The sequence below is a fragment of the Dromiciops gliroides genome, chromosome 4 (assembly GCF_019393635.1).
Source record: "Dromiciops gliroides isolate mDroGli1 chromosome 4, mDroGli1.pri, whole genome shotgun sequence".
NCBI classification, from domain to species: Eukaryota; Metazoa; Chordata; class Mammalia; order Microbiotheria; family Microbiotheriidae; genus Dromiciops; species Dromiciops gliroides.
Genome location: NC_057864.1, coordinates 230,094,185 through 230,113,226, shown reverse-complemented (window position 1 = coordinate 230,113,226; position 19,042 = coordinate 230,094,185). Strand labels below are relative to the sequence as shown.

General features: G+C 37.8%; 1 protein-coding gene across 1 annotated transcript in view; it reads left to right on the top strand.

Annotated features, from left to right (window-relative positions):
- LOC122754887 (olfactory receptor 2Z1-like) overlaps positions 1-18,791 on the top strand; it is a 37,591-nt gene extending 18,800 nt beyond the window's left edge. The window contains exons 3-6 of the mRNA XM_044003325.1: positions 9,647-10,609; positions 12,498-12,618; positions 16,686-16,765; positions 18,476-18,791. Coding sequence (XP_043859260.1) covers positions 9,647-10,609; positions 12,498-12,618; positions 16,686-16,765; positions 18,476-18,791 — 1,480 coding nt within the window. The remainder of the gene's footprint in view (positions 1-9,646; positions 10,610-12,497; positions 12,619-16,685; positions 16,766-18,475) is intronic.
- Positions 18,792-19,042: the final 251 nt, after the last annotated feature.

Genomic DNA, 19,042 nt, shown 5'->3' with positions numbered 1-19,042 from the left:
GTTTATACATGCTTTACAATTTCAGATTTTTCTCCCTCCCCCCTCCCCTAGACAGCAGGTAATCTGATATAGGTTATATCTATATATCTCTATACATATACATATAGATAGATAGATAGATATACACACACACATATATATACACATAATAACATTAATCCTATTTCTGCATTAATCCTGTTACAAGAGAAAGAATTAGAGCAGTGATGCAAAACCTCAAAATAGAAAGAAAAAAAAAAACAACAGCACCCAAAACAAAAGAAATAATATGGTTCAATCAGCATCTATACTCCACAGTTCTTTCTTTCTTTTTTTTTTCTTGGATTTGGAGATCCTCTTCTATCATGAGTTCCCTGGAACTCTTCTGTACCATTGCATTGGTGAGAAGAATATAGTCCATCACAGTAGGTCAACACTCAATGTTGATGATACTGTGTACAATGTTCTTCTGGTTCTGCTCATCTCACTCATCATCAGCTCACGTAAGACCCTCCAGGTTTCTCTGAACTCTTCCTGCTCATCATTTCTTACAGCACAATAGTATTCCATTGTATTCATATACCACAACTTGTCCAGCCATTCCCCAATTGATGGGCACCCCCTCAACTTCCAATTCCTTGCTACCACGTAAAGAGCAGCTATAAATATTTTTGTACATGTGGGTCCCTTTCCCCCTTCCATGATTTCTTTGGGCAAAAGACCTAAAAGTGGGATTGCTGGGTCAAAGGGTATGCACAGCTTTATTGCCCTTTGGGCATAATTCCAAATTGCTCTCCAGAATGGTTGGATCAGCTCACAGCTCCACCAACAATGCATTAGTGTTCCAATTTTCCCACAGCCTCTCCAACATTTATTATCTTCCTTTTTTGTCATTTTAGCCAATCTGATAGGTGTCAGGTGGTACCTCAGAGTTGTTTTGATTAGAGAGATGCAAATTAAAACAACTCTGAGGTACCACCTGACACCTATCAGATTAACTCTTAACTTTTCACTTTGACAGAGGCAAATATGACTCCAACACAACCAACTGAAAAATAAAAAGTCCAAACAACTAAACTCCTTTTGAATCATCTTTTTCCTCTAAATTGACTGGTTATTTAATTATTGCCCGAATTTATTATTTGATCATAAATAAAAGCTGAAGAAGTCAATTGTTTTGATATGATAGAAACAACAGGCCTTTACTTGGCTAACTGAATGAACTTTTTCTTTTGTTGGAATTGAAGATTTAACTTTCTTACATCACCGATTTGATTTTCTCCTTCCTACTCTGAAGGGCATGTCTTCTGTAGCTACATTAGGAGGAAGAAATCTTTCATCTTTTGCAAGAAGGAGAACCAAATTTTCTTACTACCATATAAACCTTATGAAGGTTTCTCTACACAGGTTATACCAATTCAACCGGTTTATCCAAAGGTAGAACATTCAGGCCAGCTGAATCATGTGAAAATAAATAAATATAATCTTGGTTCTAGAAAGGATGCTGGAAACTATTTAGTCTTCTCCAGCTGGTTCATTTATGTTGTCACAAAAGTCTTGGTAGTATGATAGATGAAGAGAAACAAGAGAAAGAGAACAATTGTGAGATGTAGAACAAACTAGATAAAGGGAAATTGGTTCCACATCCTATCTCCATTTTATCCCCTTTTGGATTTCCCAGGTTAACCAATTCAACAATTGCTAAGAACTTAAAGAATCAGGAAGTGAAATGGACAGAGAAGGAATGAGAATAACAATGAGCTGAGAATTCTGGAGAATCCTGATGGAAGCCTCAAATCAGGGAAATCTGAGGTAAGTACTTATCAACCTGGGTACAGAGAGAATAAGAGGCAGAAAGAGACTGAAAAGAACCTCAATCATTTCCCTCTATCTACATAAAGCATCATTTTTATATAACCTCTAATCACAAGAACATCTTCAACTAGTGATAATTTCCTGGGACAGAAATTCCAAAGCATCCTTCTAGTTAACAACTCTAGAATTTTAAAATTCAGCGTGTAAATTCCTTCTGAAAACTCACTTTACTTTGTCCCACTGCATTTTACACTCTGGCTTACAAGGTGATGTCTTCAATTGCAAATGGCTAGGTTAATGTAACACCAAAATTCAAAAATTCGAATTGATTATTAAGTAGCCTCTACTAACTGCTGGAGAAAGATACAAAAACAAAAATGAAATAGACCTTGCCCTCAATAAGTATATATTCTTTTGCAAGGACATGATATGTACATAGTTCAGTAAATACAAGGTAATTTGAGAAGGAAGACCTTTCTGGGCTTCAATGAGAATAGTAAACAAGATGATCACTAAGGTCTATGCTCCTATGAAATGTTTTTAAGGACCTCACCTGTAAATTATACTTTGACTGAATTCTAGCCTTATTTTGTTATTAATCATGCAAATCTAGTTGAATATGATATCTGCATCAGCACCACTAGTATAAATGGTTGTCAAAAACTTCTTTAATGTTCTAATAAATGACAGAAACCACAAAGATTTCTAAGGGTAGTTGAAAAATGTTGTGAGTGGATTCTCCTCCATGCTGAATTCTATTCAGTCAACCTGAATTGGAGGCAGCTAGATGGTATTACTGACTTCAGACTCAAGAAGAGCTTAGTTTAAATCCTGCCTCAGACACTTCCTAGATATGTGACCCTGAGCAAGTTTCTGAGCTTCAGTTTATAAAATTTATAATTTATAAAATGAGGGGGTTGGACTCAAAGGCCAAAAGATATAAATCTAAAGTCCCTTCCAGCTTTAAATCTATGATCCCATGTTCTCATTATAATAGGTTACATCCGTATTCATCCTTACATTTTTTTTACAAAGCCACACCCAAAGGCAATATGTTCTAATAGAAAACACATTTCTCTTAGGTAAAGAGGTCCTGGATTTGAGTCTCAACTTTACCACCTTCTAGTTGTATGATCATAGATAAGAAAGAAACTGAAAAGAACCTTGATAATTTCCCTCTACCTACAGAAAGGATCATTTTTATATATAAGCTTTAATCACTAGAATAACTTCAACTGCTGATATTTTTCTGGGCCAGAGATTCCAAAACATCATTTTAATTACCTACTCCCCGAGCCTAATTTCATTATCTGTAGAATGAGAGTGGAATTATTTGCACTAATAATAATAGTAGTATTTATATACTTCTTTAAGGTTTGCAAATTATTTTACAAATAGTATCTTATTTTATACTCACAACAACCCTAGGAAGTAGAGTGCTATTATTATCCCTACCTTACAGATGAGGAAACTAATGCTAAGTTAAGTGATTTGTCCAAAGTCACACTGCTAGTAATTGTCAAGATGGATTTGAACTTTTTGACTTAAGCACTGCTTAAGTTCTTAGTAAACCTTAAAAGCACCTTTAAAATGTGATGTATTTTTTATTATCACATGATTCTGAGCCTCATTTCCTTATCTGTAAAATGAGGAGATTATACTTGATGACCACTAAGGTCCTCCTAGCTACAAATCTATGATCTATTAGTCTATAAACTGAGGTTAAGTGGCTTGCCCTGTAATGATACCACCTGCTGGAGACTTAATGTAGGAAAGCTCCAACATGAGGAGAGGGCCTCTGAGGGCAGGACCATGCGGTTTTTCTTGGGCATCAGGAAGTGACGTTGGCTTGTGGGAGGAAGAAGTGGGAGGCTGGTGCTCTGACTCGCTCTCTTTCCTAAGGACTCTGGTGGAGAAGGCAGCTAGAAATATATTCTCCCTTTAATAGATAAATGAATCTAGGCCTTTCTTTCCCTCTTTACCAAATTCTTATACTCTTTAATAAATGCTTAAAAGTCTAACTCTTGCTAAAGCTTATAATTTATTGGTGACCACTCATTAGATATTTTAGACAGACTAGCTAGAATTTTAGCCCTTATGGCCCAAAAGTCACATATGTAGCAGATGACAGAGCTGAGACTTAAACCTAGGGCCTCTGACTAACACTAATGTACTTTTCCACTGAATTCTTTGTGACTCCCCTTGATTATTCCCTTGATAACTGCTATTTACCAAAGATCTAAATCAGACTTTAAAAGCTGCCTTCCCTGTAATAGCTAGTTTTCAGCTATAATCAGCTAATTTTTTCATAAAATGTTTCTACATAAGAATTCTAAACTTCGTTATTTTTTTCTCTCCAGTAAACACTGGTTGTTTATTGCCTTGAGAAATATTTGGTTCACTTAATTTAAATAGTATCCCCCAATTCATTGTAAAGATAATTCAATTATACTACTTACCTGTCTGTTTTCTGATATTTCATATTTAACTCATTGATTAAAAATAGATTCCCGAGTTTTTTACATAGGCAACTTCATCTAGTGGAAATACTTAGTATTTCAAGTGAGGACTTATTAAAATAATTTAAAATGTTAAACTGGGAAAGGAGAAGACAAGAGAAACACAATCATTATCTCCCAATACTTAAAAATATTTATTGCTCAATACCTTGGGGACAAACTAGGAACAATAGTTAGAAGTGACAGGGAGGTGTTTTTAGATTCAATATAAGAAAAAATTTCCTAATAGTAATGTACTACTTACAATGATACTGTAAGTTCAAGATGATGGAGGAAAGGCAGCAACTTGCCTGAGCTCTCCCCAAGACCCTTCCAAATACAATCAAATAAGACAATTCCTGGAGCTGCAGAATCCACAAAAGAACAGGGTGAAAATTTTTTTCCAGCCAAAGACAACTTAGAAGGTCATGAGGAAAGGTCCATTGCAGCAAGTGACAGTGATACACAGTCCAACACATGCTGTGCCAGCACAGACCTAGCTTCAGCAAACCAGAAGAAGGCCTTGGGAGCCACTGAATCAGCAGCAGCAATGACTGCTTCTGGAACTCTTAGCCCACAGACAGTAAGGGGGTCAAACAATTAGCCAGAAGGAGAAAGCAGGGGTCTCTTTGCTAGCACTGAGGCAGGACTGTTGTTTTGCCCATACTTGGATCTAGATCTCAGTCTTGGGAGGCAATTTCAGGGTAGGGAGGAGCACCAGCACACCAGAGCTTGTGGCCACAGTAGAGCTGGAATTCTCTTCACAGTTCCAGGGCAGAAAATCAGGCTTGTAGTCACTCACAGGCCAGAGCACAGGCCAGGAGAGAAGTAAACACATCTCTCCTTAGATCATACCACCTTGGAAGAACTAAAAACTTTCAGATCCCTAGAAGTATCTCTGAAAACAGATGTATAAAACCCTGGAAGCAGAGTCCTACTTTAACAAAGAGTTAAAAGTCAAGAAATGGGCTGGGAAAATGATCAAACAAGAGAAAAAAATCTGACCTTAGAAAGTTACTACAGTGACAAGGAAGATCAAAAGACACCCTCAGAAGAAGATAACAAAGTCAAAGCAAAGCCTCCAAGAAAAACATGAATTGGTCTCAGCCCATAGAATGGCTCAGAAAGGATTTTGAAAATAAAGAGAGGTAGAAGAAAAAATGGGAAGAGAAATGAGATTAGTGCAAGAAAATCATGAAAAAGGTCAACAGCTTGGTAAAGACAAAAAATACTAAGAAAATAACACCTTAAAAAACAGACTAGGCTGAATGGCAAAAGAGCTACAAAAAGCCAATGAAGGAAAAAAATGCCTTGAAAAGCCAAATTAGCCAAATGGAAAAGGAGGTACAAAGGCTCTCTGAAGAAAATAACTACCTAAAAATTATGACTGAGCAAGTGGAAGCTAATGACTTTATGAGAAATCAAGAAACAATAAAACAAAACCAAAAGAATGAAAAATAGAGGGCAATGTGAAATATCTCGTTAAGAAAACAGCTCACCTGGAAAATAGATCCAGGAGAGATAATTTGAAAGTAATGATCAAAAAAAGAGCCTGGACATCATCTTCCAAGAAATTGTCAGAGAAAATTGCCCTGATATTCTAGAACCAGAGAGTACAATAGAAATTGAAAGAATCCACCAATCACCTCCTGAAAGAGATTCCAAAATGAAAATTTCCAGGAATAATATAGTCAAATTCCAGAGCTCCCAGGCTTAAGGAGAAAATATTATAAGCAGCCAGAAAGAAACAATTCAAGTATTATGGAGTCATAATCGGGATCACAGAAGATTTAGCAGCTTCTACACTAAAGGATTGGAGGACTTAGAATATGGTATTCTGGAGGGCAAAGGAACTGGAATTACTACTAAGAATCACCTACCCAACAAAACTAAATATAATCTTTCAAGGGAAAAAATGGGCATTCAATGAAAGAATGCTTTCAGGCATTCTTGATAAAAAAAGACCCAAGCTGAATAGAAAATTTGACTTTCAAATACAAGACTCAAGAGAAGCATAGAAAGGTAAACAGGAAAAAGAAATCATAGGGATTTTAAATGATTAAATTGTTTATATTTCCATGTGGGAAGATACTTGTAACTCATAAGAACTTTCTCATTATTAAGGCAATTGGTTGGAACATATATAGAGAGAGGGTACAGGCATAAGGAAGAGTGATGATATCTAAAAATAATGATATTAAGGAGTGAGAGAAGAATGCACTGGAAGAAAGAGAAAAGGAGAGAGGTGGAATGGGGTAAATTATCTCACATAAAAAAAAGCAAGAAAGAACTTATATATAGTGGAGTGAGTGAACCTTAGTCTCATCAGAATTGGTTCAAAGAGAAAATAACATACACACTCAATTGGGTATTAAAATCTATCTTACCTTTCAGGAAAGTAGGAGAGGAAGGGGATAAGGGGGGGGGGGGGAAGGGAGGAGTTATTGATAGAAGGGAGGGCAGATTGGAGGAGGGGTAGTCGGAAGCAAAACATTTTTGAGGAGGGACAGAATGAAGAGATAAAGAATAGAATAAACAGCATGGAGAGGTAATAGGATGGAGAGAAATATAGCAATAGTAACTGTGAAAAAAATTTTGAAGCAAGTTTGTCTGATAAAGGCCTCATTTCTCAAACATATAGAGAACTAAGTCAAATTTATTAAAATAGAGTTATTCCCCAATTGATAAATGATCAAAAGACATGAACAGCTTTCAGATGAAATAATAAAGCTATCTAAAGCCATATGAAAAAATGCTCTAACTCACTATTGATTGGAAAGATATGTCAAAACAATTTGGGAGTACTAACTTATACCTATTGGATTGGATAATAGGACAGTAGAGAAAAATGACAAATATTGTAGGGGACATGGGGGAAATGAGACATTAATGCACTGTTGGTGGAATTGTAAACTGATTTAACCATTCTGTAAACAAGGAAAAAAAGGAAAAGGTCATGTGTGTGTGTGTGTGTGTGTGTATGGAGAGAGAGAGAGAGTGAATGAGCAGCTCTTTTCTGATGTCAAAGAACTGGAAACTGGGCGGGGATGTCTATCAATTGGAGAATGGCTGAACAAATTGTGGTATGTGATTATGAGGGAATAATATTGTTCTATAAGAAATGATGAGAGGGGGCAGCTAGGTGGCACAGTGGATAAAGTACCAACCCTGGATTCAGGAGGACCTGGGTTCAAATCCAGCATCAGACACTTGACACTTACTAGCTGTGTGACCCTGGGCAAATCACTTAACCCTCATTGCCCTGCAAAACAAACAAATAAACAAACAAACCCAAATGGGGTCACAAAGAATTGGATGCTACTGAAAAATGATTAAACAACCAATAAGAAATGATGAGCAGGGGGCAGCTAGGTGGTGCAGGGACAGCTAGGTGGTGCAGTGGATAAAGCACTGGCCCTGGATTCAGGAGGACCTGAGTTCAAATCCAGCCTCGGATACTTAACACTAGCTGTGTGACCCTGGGCAAGTCACTTAACCCTCATTGCCCCACAAAAAACAAAAAAAAAATGAAAAAGAAAAAGAAAGAAATGATGAACAGGATGTTCTCAGAAAAACCTAAAAAGACTTACATGAACCGATGTACTGTGTACAAAGTAACAGTAATATTGTAAGATGATCAGCTATGAATGACAGCTATTCTCAGCAATGCAATGATCCAGGACAACTCTGAAGGGCTTATGATGAAAAATGCTATCTATCCCCAAAGAACTGGTGGTGCCTTAATACAGAATGAAGCATAATTTTGTTTTTACTTTTAAAAAGATGATTTTGTAAGTTCCCCTTTCACTAGATGTTTATGCAGAAGTTATGTCAAGAATATTCTAGAAAGGATTCCTATATTAGGCAGACAAAATGACAATTCTTTCCACCTCTAAGGTTCCATGTTCCTCAAGGTCCTTTACAAAGATTGAACCAAGTAGGGATTTCACTGTCACATATATCAATCAATACTTTAAGGATCATATCCCATGCTGTCCCAAAGTAAATAGGGCCAGCCTTTTCTGCTTCCACATTCCACTTCTTTAGGCTACTCATGTTTTTGTCATTTCTTTCAAAGTTTTAGGGTGTCCTAAATATTCACTGTAATCTGATTTCATCTTGACAAAAATATCAAAGTACCCAAAAGACAGCTTCATCTGATATACAAAGCTATGAGGCTCTAAGAAAGATATTTATCTTCCCAGTGCCCCCAGACAATTGCCTAAGATGATAAATTGCAGGGTAAGTGCCTATCTGCAACAGTAGAGGGAGTTTCCTCATGGAGGAGTTCCCTATATGAATTCTTTAAAAGATCCGGATGTGTTGGTGAAGCTTGAGAACAGTGTGCTTTGATTTATCCATGTCCCTTACTGTGGGTAAGGTTGAAGGCCAATGGAACCTAAAAATATTCACCACAAAGGGTCACAGCTACCAGCTTGAAAACTGAAAGGTAACAGGAATTTAAATGAGCTTCACCAGGTAGAGGCACATACTTAAACTTCTTCAGAAGCACTATAGCAGCTGACCATATAGGAAGATTAGGATAGAGAAATTGCTAGATAGGAGTGGGGTGACTTCTAGCTGAGATGGTACAACTCTTAAAAAAAAAATTGCAAGGATGAAAAAAGAACACCAAAAGTAAACAAGAAGACTTGATGAGAATGGTGCTAGCCAACTCAGGGAACAGGATCTTTGACTAGATTTACACTGATGAAAATAACCATGCTGTCCTGAAAAGCACACAGGGTGTGAAATCATATGGCAGTGCCTGATACATGGAAGGTGCTTAATAAATGCTTATGGACTGACTGACTTTTACAACTTGTACAAGTGAATTATAGAATTTGTTTGTTTTGAATTGGCATAATGCTTATTCTGTAATCTGCTATGTAAATATTAAGATGTCTGAGCATTGTGACCTCTATAGGTTTATTTTTTTTCCTATTCATCTTCAGTGAGAGTAAAATACTTGTGAACAAGCAACCTCAGTCTTGGGTTCGTGAAAAGCAACTGAGAGACAGTTGCCATGTCTGGGCAATCATGAGCATGGACAGACAGAGCAAAGGACAAAGAGAAAAAGAGAACACACACACACACACACACACACACACACACACACACACACGGGGAATGCTAATGTTCAGCAATCTTCCTGACTTCATTACTTTATAGGTAGGAAGAGGGGGAGGGGAGAGAGAGAGAGAGAATAGGAATTCTATTCCTAGTGTTTCAGTTTAAGTAGAGACATTTTATGGATTGTAATATTTTGTTTTTATTTTATGCCAGTATATAAACAACCAGAGTTCTTTCTATGACTAATAATCATGTCTTGCTTTTCTCTTTTTCCGCCATAGCCACATCCAGATTGGGACAGTCACAGACCACTTGAACTATTCCTCCCCATCTAGCTTTGTCCTCACCAGCCTTTTCAACCACAGTCCAATGCACCTATTCCTCTTCAGCATTGTTGTGTTGATCTATGTCCTTGCTATGACAGGCAATGTGGCCATGGTCTTTCTGATCTGGGTAGATTCGAGGCTCCATACACCCATGTACTTCCTGCTCAGCCAACTCTCCTTCCTAGACATTTTCTTCACCTCAGTCACAGTCCCCAAGATGATTGTGGGCTTCCTCTATGGCTGGACAAGCATCTCTTTTGGGGGATGTGGAGCCCAGATGTTTTTTTTCATGTTCTTGGGGGCAGCTGAGTGCCTGCTCTTAGCCCTCATGGCCTATGACCGCTATGTTGCCATTTGTAACCCACTCCGGTACCCAATACTAATGAGCAGGCAGGTCTGTTGCCTCATGGTAATCACCTCATGGCTTGGTGGATCACTTAATGCTTCCGTCCAAACAATTCTGACCTTGAAGTTTCCCTACTGTGGCTCAAGGAAGATTGCCCACTTCTTCTGTGAGGTGCCCTCCCTGCTGCAACTTGCCTGTGCTGACACAACTGCCTATGAAAAAGTGCTCTTTGTTACAGGTGTGGTGGTGCTGCTGGTGCCCATTGCCTTTATCACTACCTCCTATGCCCTGATCCTGGCTGCTGTGCTTCGGATGAAGTCAGCTGAGGGGCGCCACAAGGCACTGGCTACATGCTCCTCCCATCTGACAGTAGTCAACCTCTTTTATGGACCTCTCATCTATACCTATATGTTGCCATCCTCCTATCACTCACCAGGGCAGGATGATGTAGTGTCTGTCTTCTACACAGTCTTCACACCTATGCTTAACCCTGTCATCTACAGTCTGAGGAATAAGGAAGTTTCAGGGGCAATGAAGAAGGTGATAAGGAAATGTATGGTCACTAGAAATGTGTAAGGACTCAGAGCAGGATATTTTATTGATTGGGACCCATTGATGATCTATACAAGGCAAAGAATTGATCCATATTGTATTTGAAGATCCTTTTCAAAGGAAAAAATCCAAAATTCTGGTTTGTGATTCTAAAATTTTATTCTAGGTTTCTATCTGTGATTCTAAATTTTTATCCTAAGATAATATTCCCCTGAGAGAATCTGTGGAGAAATAGATCCGTTTTTCAGTCTCATATAAGAGCAGTCATCTTTGGGTAAACTCAATAAAGAGCCTTCAAAGTGATTCATACCACAATTTCATTTGGTCATCTGTTCTGGTGTCTAACAGACCTCAAGACCCGGAAATTTTTCCTTAGGTGTAAACTACTTACCTTTCCTTGAAGTTGAAATCTGTCTCCTATAGATTGGTCCTCAGTGGAAATGGAGAATGATAAAAGTAAGTCTAGTCCTACCAAAACATTTCCCCAAATTTCTCTGCCCCCAAAGGAGAACACAGGAATAAAAACTCTTCTAATATACAAAGTAAGTTCTGTTCTATAGGATTGCATTGAATTAAATAAACATTTATTGTCTACTCCTGTGTTCAGAAATTAGGGAAAACAAAGTTTAGATAATTCACATTTATATAAAATTTCTGAATCCCAGGATCATAAGGACCCCAGAAGCCATCTAATCCAAATTCCCTATTTTAGGGATAAAAAAACTGAAACCCAGGCAAGTTAAGTTCACAGAGAACCCGAGTTCTCTGCTCATAGAGCCAGTGATCTTTGCTACGTTCTTTAAGATGTATAAGGCATTTTCCTCACAAGTAGTAGTATCAAGTAGATAGGATAAGTATTATTACATTTTTTACAGATGAGGAAACTGAGACCTCAAAAAGGGGAAGTGAATTGTCTGTGGTCACAGGGCAATTAAGTGTTACTACTGGGACTTGAAGTCAGATCCCATACTTTCTCCACATGTACCTTAGAAGTGATGCTTATTGCTATACAGTTCTGATAGCACTACTAAAGGACTCCATTCATTCAGTCAATAAATATTAAGTGTGGGGGCAGGGGCAGCTAGATGGCGCAGTGGATAGAGCACCGGCCCTGGATTCAGGAGTACCTGAGTTCAAATCCGGCCTCAGACACTTGACACTTACTAGCTGTGTGACCCTGAGCAAGTCACTTAACCCCCATTGCCCCGCAAAAAAAAAAAAAAATATTGTTTAAAAAATAAATAAATAAATATTAAGTGTATGCTATGATCAGGCGTTGAACTCCCTCTCCTATAACACTCGGTATTCCACCTGCCTGGTGACCTTCTTAATTACTTCCTCACTAAGCCTGGTGGGGAAATTCTCTTTCATTTCCCTAAAACCCCACTCAACCTGGAAAAGAACCTTAAATTTTATAGTGAACATTAATGGGACAAATATATGCTTTATAGATAGCCTCTTTACTATCAAATAAGTTTAAAGGGTATTTCTCCCTATGGAATGAGGCCTTGGAGCATGCCCAGATCACCCAACATGAAGCCAGTCTGCTTCTCTGCATTCCCCTAGCACATAGGTGGGAGTCGTTTCTTTCCAGTGGCTGCATAATCAGAGTAGGCTATGTCTTCAAAAACTGTCAGACTGTGATTTGAGGTCATGAGATCAACAAGATGGAGGACTAGATGTTTTCAATGATCCCTTAAATGTCCTCAAATCTCTCCAAAACAGAAATTATATGTAAAATATAAAACAACTTCTGCTGTCACCATGGTCTAGGACCCCTGGAATTCAAAACAAAGTTTTTAAAAATCAATAAATGGACCCCACCACCACCACCACACATCCCACTATTGTCAGTGAGACTGCAGGCCCCAACACATGAATTTGTTTAATCTTTGATCCTCTTCCCAGTTCCATAGAGATCCTGGTTCCAAGCTGTGTCCAGGCCAGGACAGACCCAGGCTGCAGAAGCTTTCTGGGACCACATAGACAGTGCTATCAAGTAGAGCAGTCTGTGCTGCTAAAGATATCTGTAGGATAGCAGAGGTGGGGAAAGAGCAGTACACATGTTCAGGCTTAAAACTGAAGCCCACAGCCCTTCTTCCCCAAAACTTGGAGACCTGAACTGTGGAAATCAGCCTCTAAGCACCCGCAGTGTCAAAGCAAAGAAGTAATGAACAGAGGGAGTAGAAGAACAGGAACAGGTCACTCTGGGAGAGGAGGAGGCTGTGCAGTACTCCACCAAGCCTGAGAGAAAGAGCCCAGCTTCCAGCTGGGGCAAGTTTCATTCTCCCAAAAGTTACTTAGTACAGAAAACCTAGGCTGGTGAACTACTAATTGCCCAGTTCAGATTAGAGGCAAGGACACTTTGAGATTCAGCTTCCAGGCAAATCACCATCAGAGGAGACACAGTCAGAAAGTGAGTAATGGGGGGGAAATATTGAAATTACTGAAAATTCCAGGAAGAAGAAAAATCAAAGACACACAACATAAGCAGATAAATCAACAGGGAAAACATTAACAGCAGAAGGAAATATAGCCTCCAGATCTCCAGGAAAACAATCGAACAGTTGATGAGACAGAGGACCCTATGGAACTTGGCTACCCAAGTTCCAACATGGAACCATAACATATTGTTCCTTGTTTAAAAGAAAAATGAAAATAATGAGAGAAGAATTTAGGCCTACACAGCAAAAATACTAGGCCATTTTTTAAAAACTGTAATCTATAATGGCAAGACTCAGCAAAGAAATGGATTCAGAAGGCAAATATACAGAAGTGAAGAACAACCAAAAGAAGCAAAAAACAATAACATTAAAAGAAAATATGCTCACTATGCAAGCAAAACATACTGATCTTTAAGAAAGAATGGAGAGAGACGGCATAAGAATCATAAGTCTGTCAGAAGAAAATGATAGGACAAAAAAAACTAAACACCATAATGCAAGAAAAAATAGAAGAGATTTGTCCAAAACTTCTAAACACAGAAAGCGAAAGATCAATGAAAGAACTCATAGATCGCCTCCAAGAAAAGGGGAAAAAAAGAGGCTTCAAATTCCAAGCCATATAGTGGTTAAATTAAAAATTCAATTGAGAAACTAGTTCTGCAAGCAATCAGGAGAAAGACATTTGAGATAAAGGAAAGGAAATTTGACTATTCACAAGACAATTCTGCAACCATCAGAGAAAAAAATAAGTGTTGTTTCTTCTTTCTTGTGGTTTTTCTCTGTTCTGATTCTTCTCTCACAACATGACTAATGTGGAAATATGTTTAACATCATTGTGATATATAACCTATATCAGATTGCTTGCTGACTTCAGGAGAGGGAAGGGAAGGGAGAGAGGGAGAAAAATTTAGAACTCAAAATCTTATAAAAATTAATGCTGAGGGGGCAGCTAGGTGGCGCAGTGGATAAAGCACTGGCCCTGGATTCAGGAGGACCTGAGTTCATATCTGGCCTCAGACACTTGACACTTACTAGCTGTGTCACCCTGGGCAAGTCACTTAACCCTGATTGCCCCTCAAAAAAAAAAAAAGTATAAAAAATGAATATTGAAATCTATCTTTACATATAATTGGAAAAAATAAAATAAAATACTATTTAAAAAGAGGAGGTAATAGAATAATGCAGTATTTGATAAGATGGAAAACATAAATTACTCAGGGAAAAACTCCTGATTTCATTTAAAGAAAAAAAACACTGGGAAAACTTGAAAACTATCTGACAAGAAATTAGACTTAAATCAGCATCTTACACCATACTTCACAATACATTCTAAATGGATATGTGACCCTTAATATTAAAGATCATACTATTTTTGAAAATAGAAGAGAAACAGGGCAGCTAGGTGGCGCAGTGGATAAAGCACCGGCCCTGGATTCAGGAGTACCTGAGTTCAAATCCAGCCTCAGACACTTAACACTTACTAGCTGTGTGACCCTGGGCAAGTCACTTAACCCCGACTGCCTCACTAAAAAAAAAAAACAAAATAGAAGAGAAACATTATATACTACTTACAGCTATGGATAGGAAATGTATTCTTTTTTTTTTTTGGTGAGGCAGTCGAGGTTAAGTGACTTGCCCAGGGTCACACAGCTAGTAAGTGTTAAGTGTCTGAGGCTGGATTTGAACTCAGGTCCTCCTGACTCCAGGGCTGGTGCTCTATCCACTGTGCCACTTAGCTGCCCTCAGGAAATGTATTCTTAATCAAAGGATAGAGACAATTACAAAAGATAAAACAAATAATTCTGATTACTTGAAACTGAGAAGTTTCTGCACAACATTAATACGTCTAGGAAAAGAAGAAAAATGGTTTAAGGAGGAAAAAATATTTGTATCAAATTTCTCTGATAAGATTTTGGTATACAAGATATATCAGCAATTAACATTTAATCAAAAATTAACAAATGTATGTGCACATGTGTGCATATATGTATGTATTCATACTAATAGCCATTCCCCAATAGATTAATGGTCAAAAGATATGAATAGTTTTCAAAAGAAGAATTGAAAATTATTCACAGTCACATGGAAAAAAAATGCTCTAAATCACTAGTAATAAGGGAAATGCAAATCAAAATGACCCTGAGGTTTTACCTCATACCCTGTAAATTGGAAAAAAAATAACAAAAATGGCAATAGTCGATGTTGGAGGGTTAGTGAAAGGATGAACACACTAATACATTGTTTGTGGAGCTATAAAATGGTACAGTCATTTTGGAAATCAATTTGGAATTACGCAAATAAAGTGACAAAAATTTCCATACTCTTTGAACCAGAGATTCCATTACTGGGTTTATACCCTAAGGAAGCTACTGTTGAGAAATGTCTCCATAAACACCCACATTTTTTTAGCCACACTTTTTGAGTTAACAAAGAATTAAAAACAAGGTTTGGATTGGAAAGTAGCTAAACAAATGTGGTACATGAATGTAATGGAATATTACTGTGCTATAAAAAATGACTTGTGTGAGAAGCATAGAAAGCCAAATATGAACTGATTCAGAGTGAAGTAAGCAGATTCAAGAAAATAATATCCATGATGACTACAACAATGTAAATGGAAAGAATAACCACATACCAAAAATTCCAAAGTGAGTGTACAAAATTTTAAAGCTCAAATTTGAAAGAAAATATATGAGAAGACACTCCCAATGACCCATTTTGTGGAGGTAGGAGGTCCATACTTATTAAATATTGGACATTTTGGACTTTTTCAAAGTATTATTCAGTTGTGCTGATTTTTTTCCTCTTCAAAAAATATTGTTTGTTATATGAGATGGCTCTCTGGAGGAAGAGGTGGGAGGAAAGCTGGGGATAATTATGATGATGTAAGAAACAGAAGACACCTATTAAAATAATTCTTTTTAAAAACTGCCAGGGCCTATCTATTAAAATAATTTTTAAAAAAAGCTTTCTTGGGGCAGCTAGGTGGTGCAGTGGATAGAGCATTTGGCCCTGGATTCAGGAGGTCCTGAGTTCAAATGTGACCTCAGACACTTGACACTTACTAGCTGTGTGACCCCAGGCAAGTCACTTAACCCCAATTGCCTCACACACAAAAAAAAAGAAGGAAAAAAAAAACACTTTCTTTCCTGTGTACTCTTGTCTGTAGAGTCTTGAGCATGACGATCACATACAATTCATCAACAGTGAAGGCTCCGTAAAGTGAAACAGGTTTACCTTCCTATTTTCTCTCCCTTTAGACCCTATAGCCTTAGCAATGTTTGCTTCTGTTGTGTTTCATTTGTCGTCCTCTGTTTCATGTGCCAGCAGTGATCCCCATGAGATTAGGAAACTCAAGCCATGAGGACCTTGGAGTCAGCCAGGATTTCAGGTGGGATTTTATAATCAGCCAGACCAGTAGAGAAGCACTAAGAAGCCAGTGTAGCTAAGATTTGAGCCTGAGGTGGGTTTGGACATGAAGTTGGAACTATATACTCTATAGGAAATGAGATAAGTATAAATTTAATCTCGTTCCCTTCCCAAAGACGTAGGTGGCATTAGGGAGTTAGAAGGGTACTAAGGCCCATGCATTTAGGGAAGTATGTTTGTATTTTTGTTATTATACTTTTTGAAGCAAATATTCCTTTGTAAGGGTACAGAGGATCTACCCTTACATTTGGTGGATGCTGGAGCCATTGACAGAAAGCCTAAACACCCCAAATCCCTTCAAAGGTACCCTGGGATTGGGGCAGCTAGGTGGTTCAGTGGATAGAGCACCAGCCCTGGATTCAGGAGGATTTGAGTTCAAACCAGCCTCAGACACTTGACACTTACTAGCTGTGTGACCCTGGACAAGTCATTGCCCCACCCAAAAAAGAAGAAAGAAAGAAAAGATACCCTGGGAGAGGTGTGAAATATAACATCCCTGGCCTTCAGGCAATAAGGAAGGAACAGTAAATATTATAGATTAAATGGGGTTTTTGTAAACTATGAGAAATGTCTGCCAGGCCAATGCTTGCTTATGTTCTTGTCCTTGATTTATATCTAGAATTCATCCAAAGCTGTAAACCATGAGATATGACTATAATGCATGGAAATTGAGTCAAAGGAACTGGAGATGTTTAAACAGGAAAAGAGATTGGGGGATATCATCACTGTCTTCAAATATTTGAAGGGTCATCACTTGGAAGAAAAAAATGGCCCCAGGGCAAACTATGAAAGCTAGGAATGTGTATTTCATAAGATCATAAATTAGAGTTGGGAGGAACCTTAGAAATAATCTATTCCAACCTCCTCATTTTTAATTTTTTAAATGTTCTGTTTTTAGGATAAACCTTACCAAAAAATAAATGAATATGAACATTTTACTAGAGAAAGGACAAAAAAGAGAATTGAATTTTTGTTAGTCTTTAAAGTATACATTAAATTTAACACAATAGTAACAAAACTGCCCTGTTTGTCCCTGTCTCCTTCTAAATTCCTCTTTGGTTTCTTTTTAAAAATTTTTTTAATGTTTCATTAAAACTTTTTTCCCAAATCACTAATTTTATAAATGAGGAAACTGAGACCAAGAGAGATTAAGTGAATGCCCAATGTTAGGCAGGTATTAAATGACAGAGGCAGGACCCAAACTGGGTTCTGCTTATTCCAGTATTCTTTCCTCTATTAATAATAACAGCTAGCATTTCTTTAACCCTTTAAGATTTGCAAATCACTTTACATATATTATCTCATTTAACTCTGACAATTATTTTTGCAGATTGAGAAAACTGAACCTAAAAAAGGTTAAATAACTTGCCTTGTGAACATGACATTTCACATACTATTTGAGGGAAGATTCAAACTGAAGTCTTTCTGATTGCAAATCAAGCATGCTATCCACCTCACCAACTAGCAGCATAACTTTACTCTAAGGAAAATAATAAAATAGAGATTGAGATAGATATATAGAAATCTCTCTATATGTATATATGTCTATACGCAAACATATACATACATATATCTATAATATATATCCATAAGAAATTACCAAATAGACAGTTTTAAGAGGAAACTGGGAACACTTTTCTGAACTGATGAAGAATAAAGAGAATAAAGTCATATATTTGTATGTATAGATATAAACATAAAAGTTGTCCAGAGATAGAATGGGTTGCCTTGGGAGGTCATGGATCTCCAGTAAAACTTATTGAAACTTTAAATGTAACCTAGATGAGCTACTTGTCAGAGATCTTATAGAAAAGAAGGGGAAGGAAAGAAACAAACATTTATTAAGTGCCAAGGACTATACTAAATACCTTACAAATGAAAAAACTATATCTGGCCCCAGACTGAATGAAAAAGATTTAAAAACCTCCTTTCAATTTAACAACAAAAGATTCTCATTTATAAGAATAAACTTAGAGATAAGGATAAAGAAAGATATACGACCTGAAACCTCAGCCAACGAACTCTGCTGCTTCCTATCCCCCTGCGCTTCCTCTCGCCTCTCCTTCTCCTCTCCGTGTCCTGCATCTCCTTCTCCCTAGCGTCCCCCGAGCTGCTCCTGAATATAAAACCCTTCGCTCTCAGCAACCTCGGGCTGGCCAATGCCTACGCACCTCAAGCTAATTTCATTGGCAGTGCCCAAGGCCGGATGGGGCACGAAGCCCCCTGTGTCAGGCGCACCTGGAGCTCCAGGTCCTCTGTGTATATCCGAACTGGGCAGAGGGACGGACCTGGGGCATGCCCAAGGCTTTCCAACCCTAGCCAAAAATAGGGTCCCCAAATCACAATAAATTCTTACACAAATATTATATCATTTAATCCTTACCACAACCCTGAGAGGTAGGTGCCATTATTGTCCTCATTTACATTTAAGAAAATGGAAGCAAACAAAATTTGAGTGACTTGCCCAGGGTCACACAGCTAGTAAGTGTCTGACGCCAGAATAAAACCCATGTCTTCTTGACTCCAATCCATCACTTTTGCACTGAAATACCTAAGTGATGCAAATTTCATGTGTGGGTT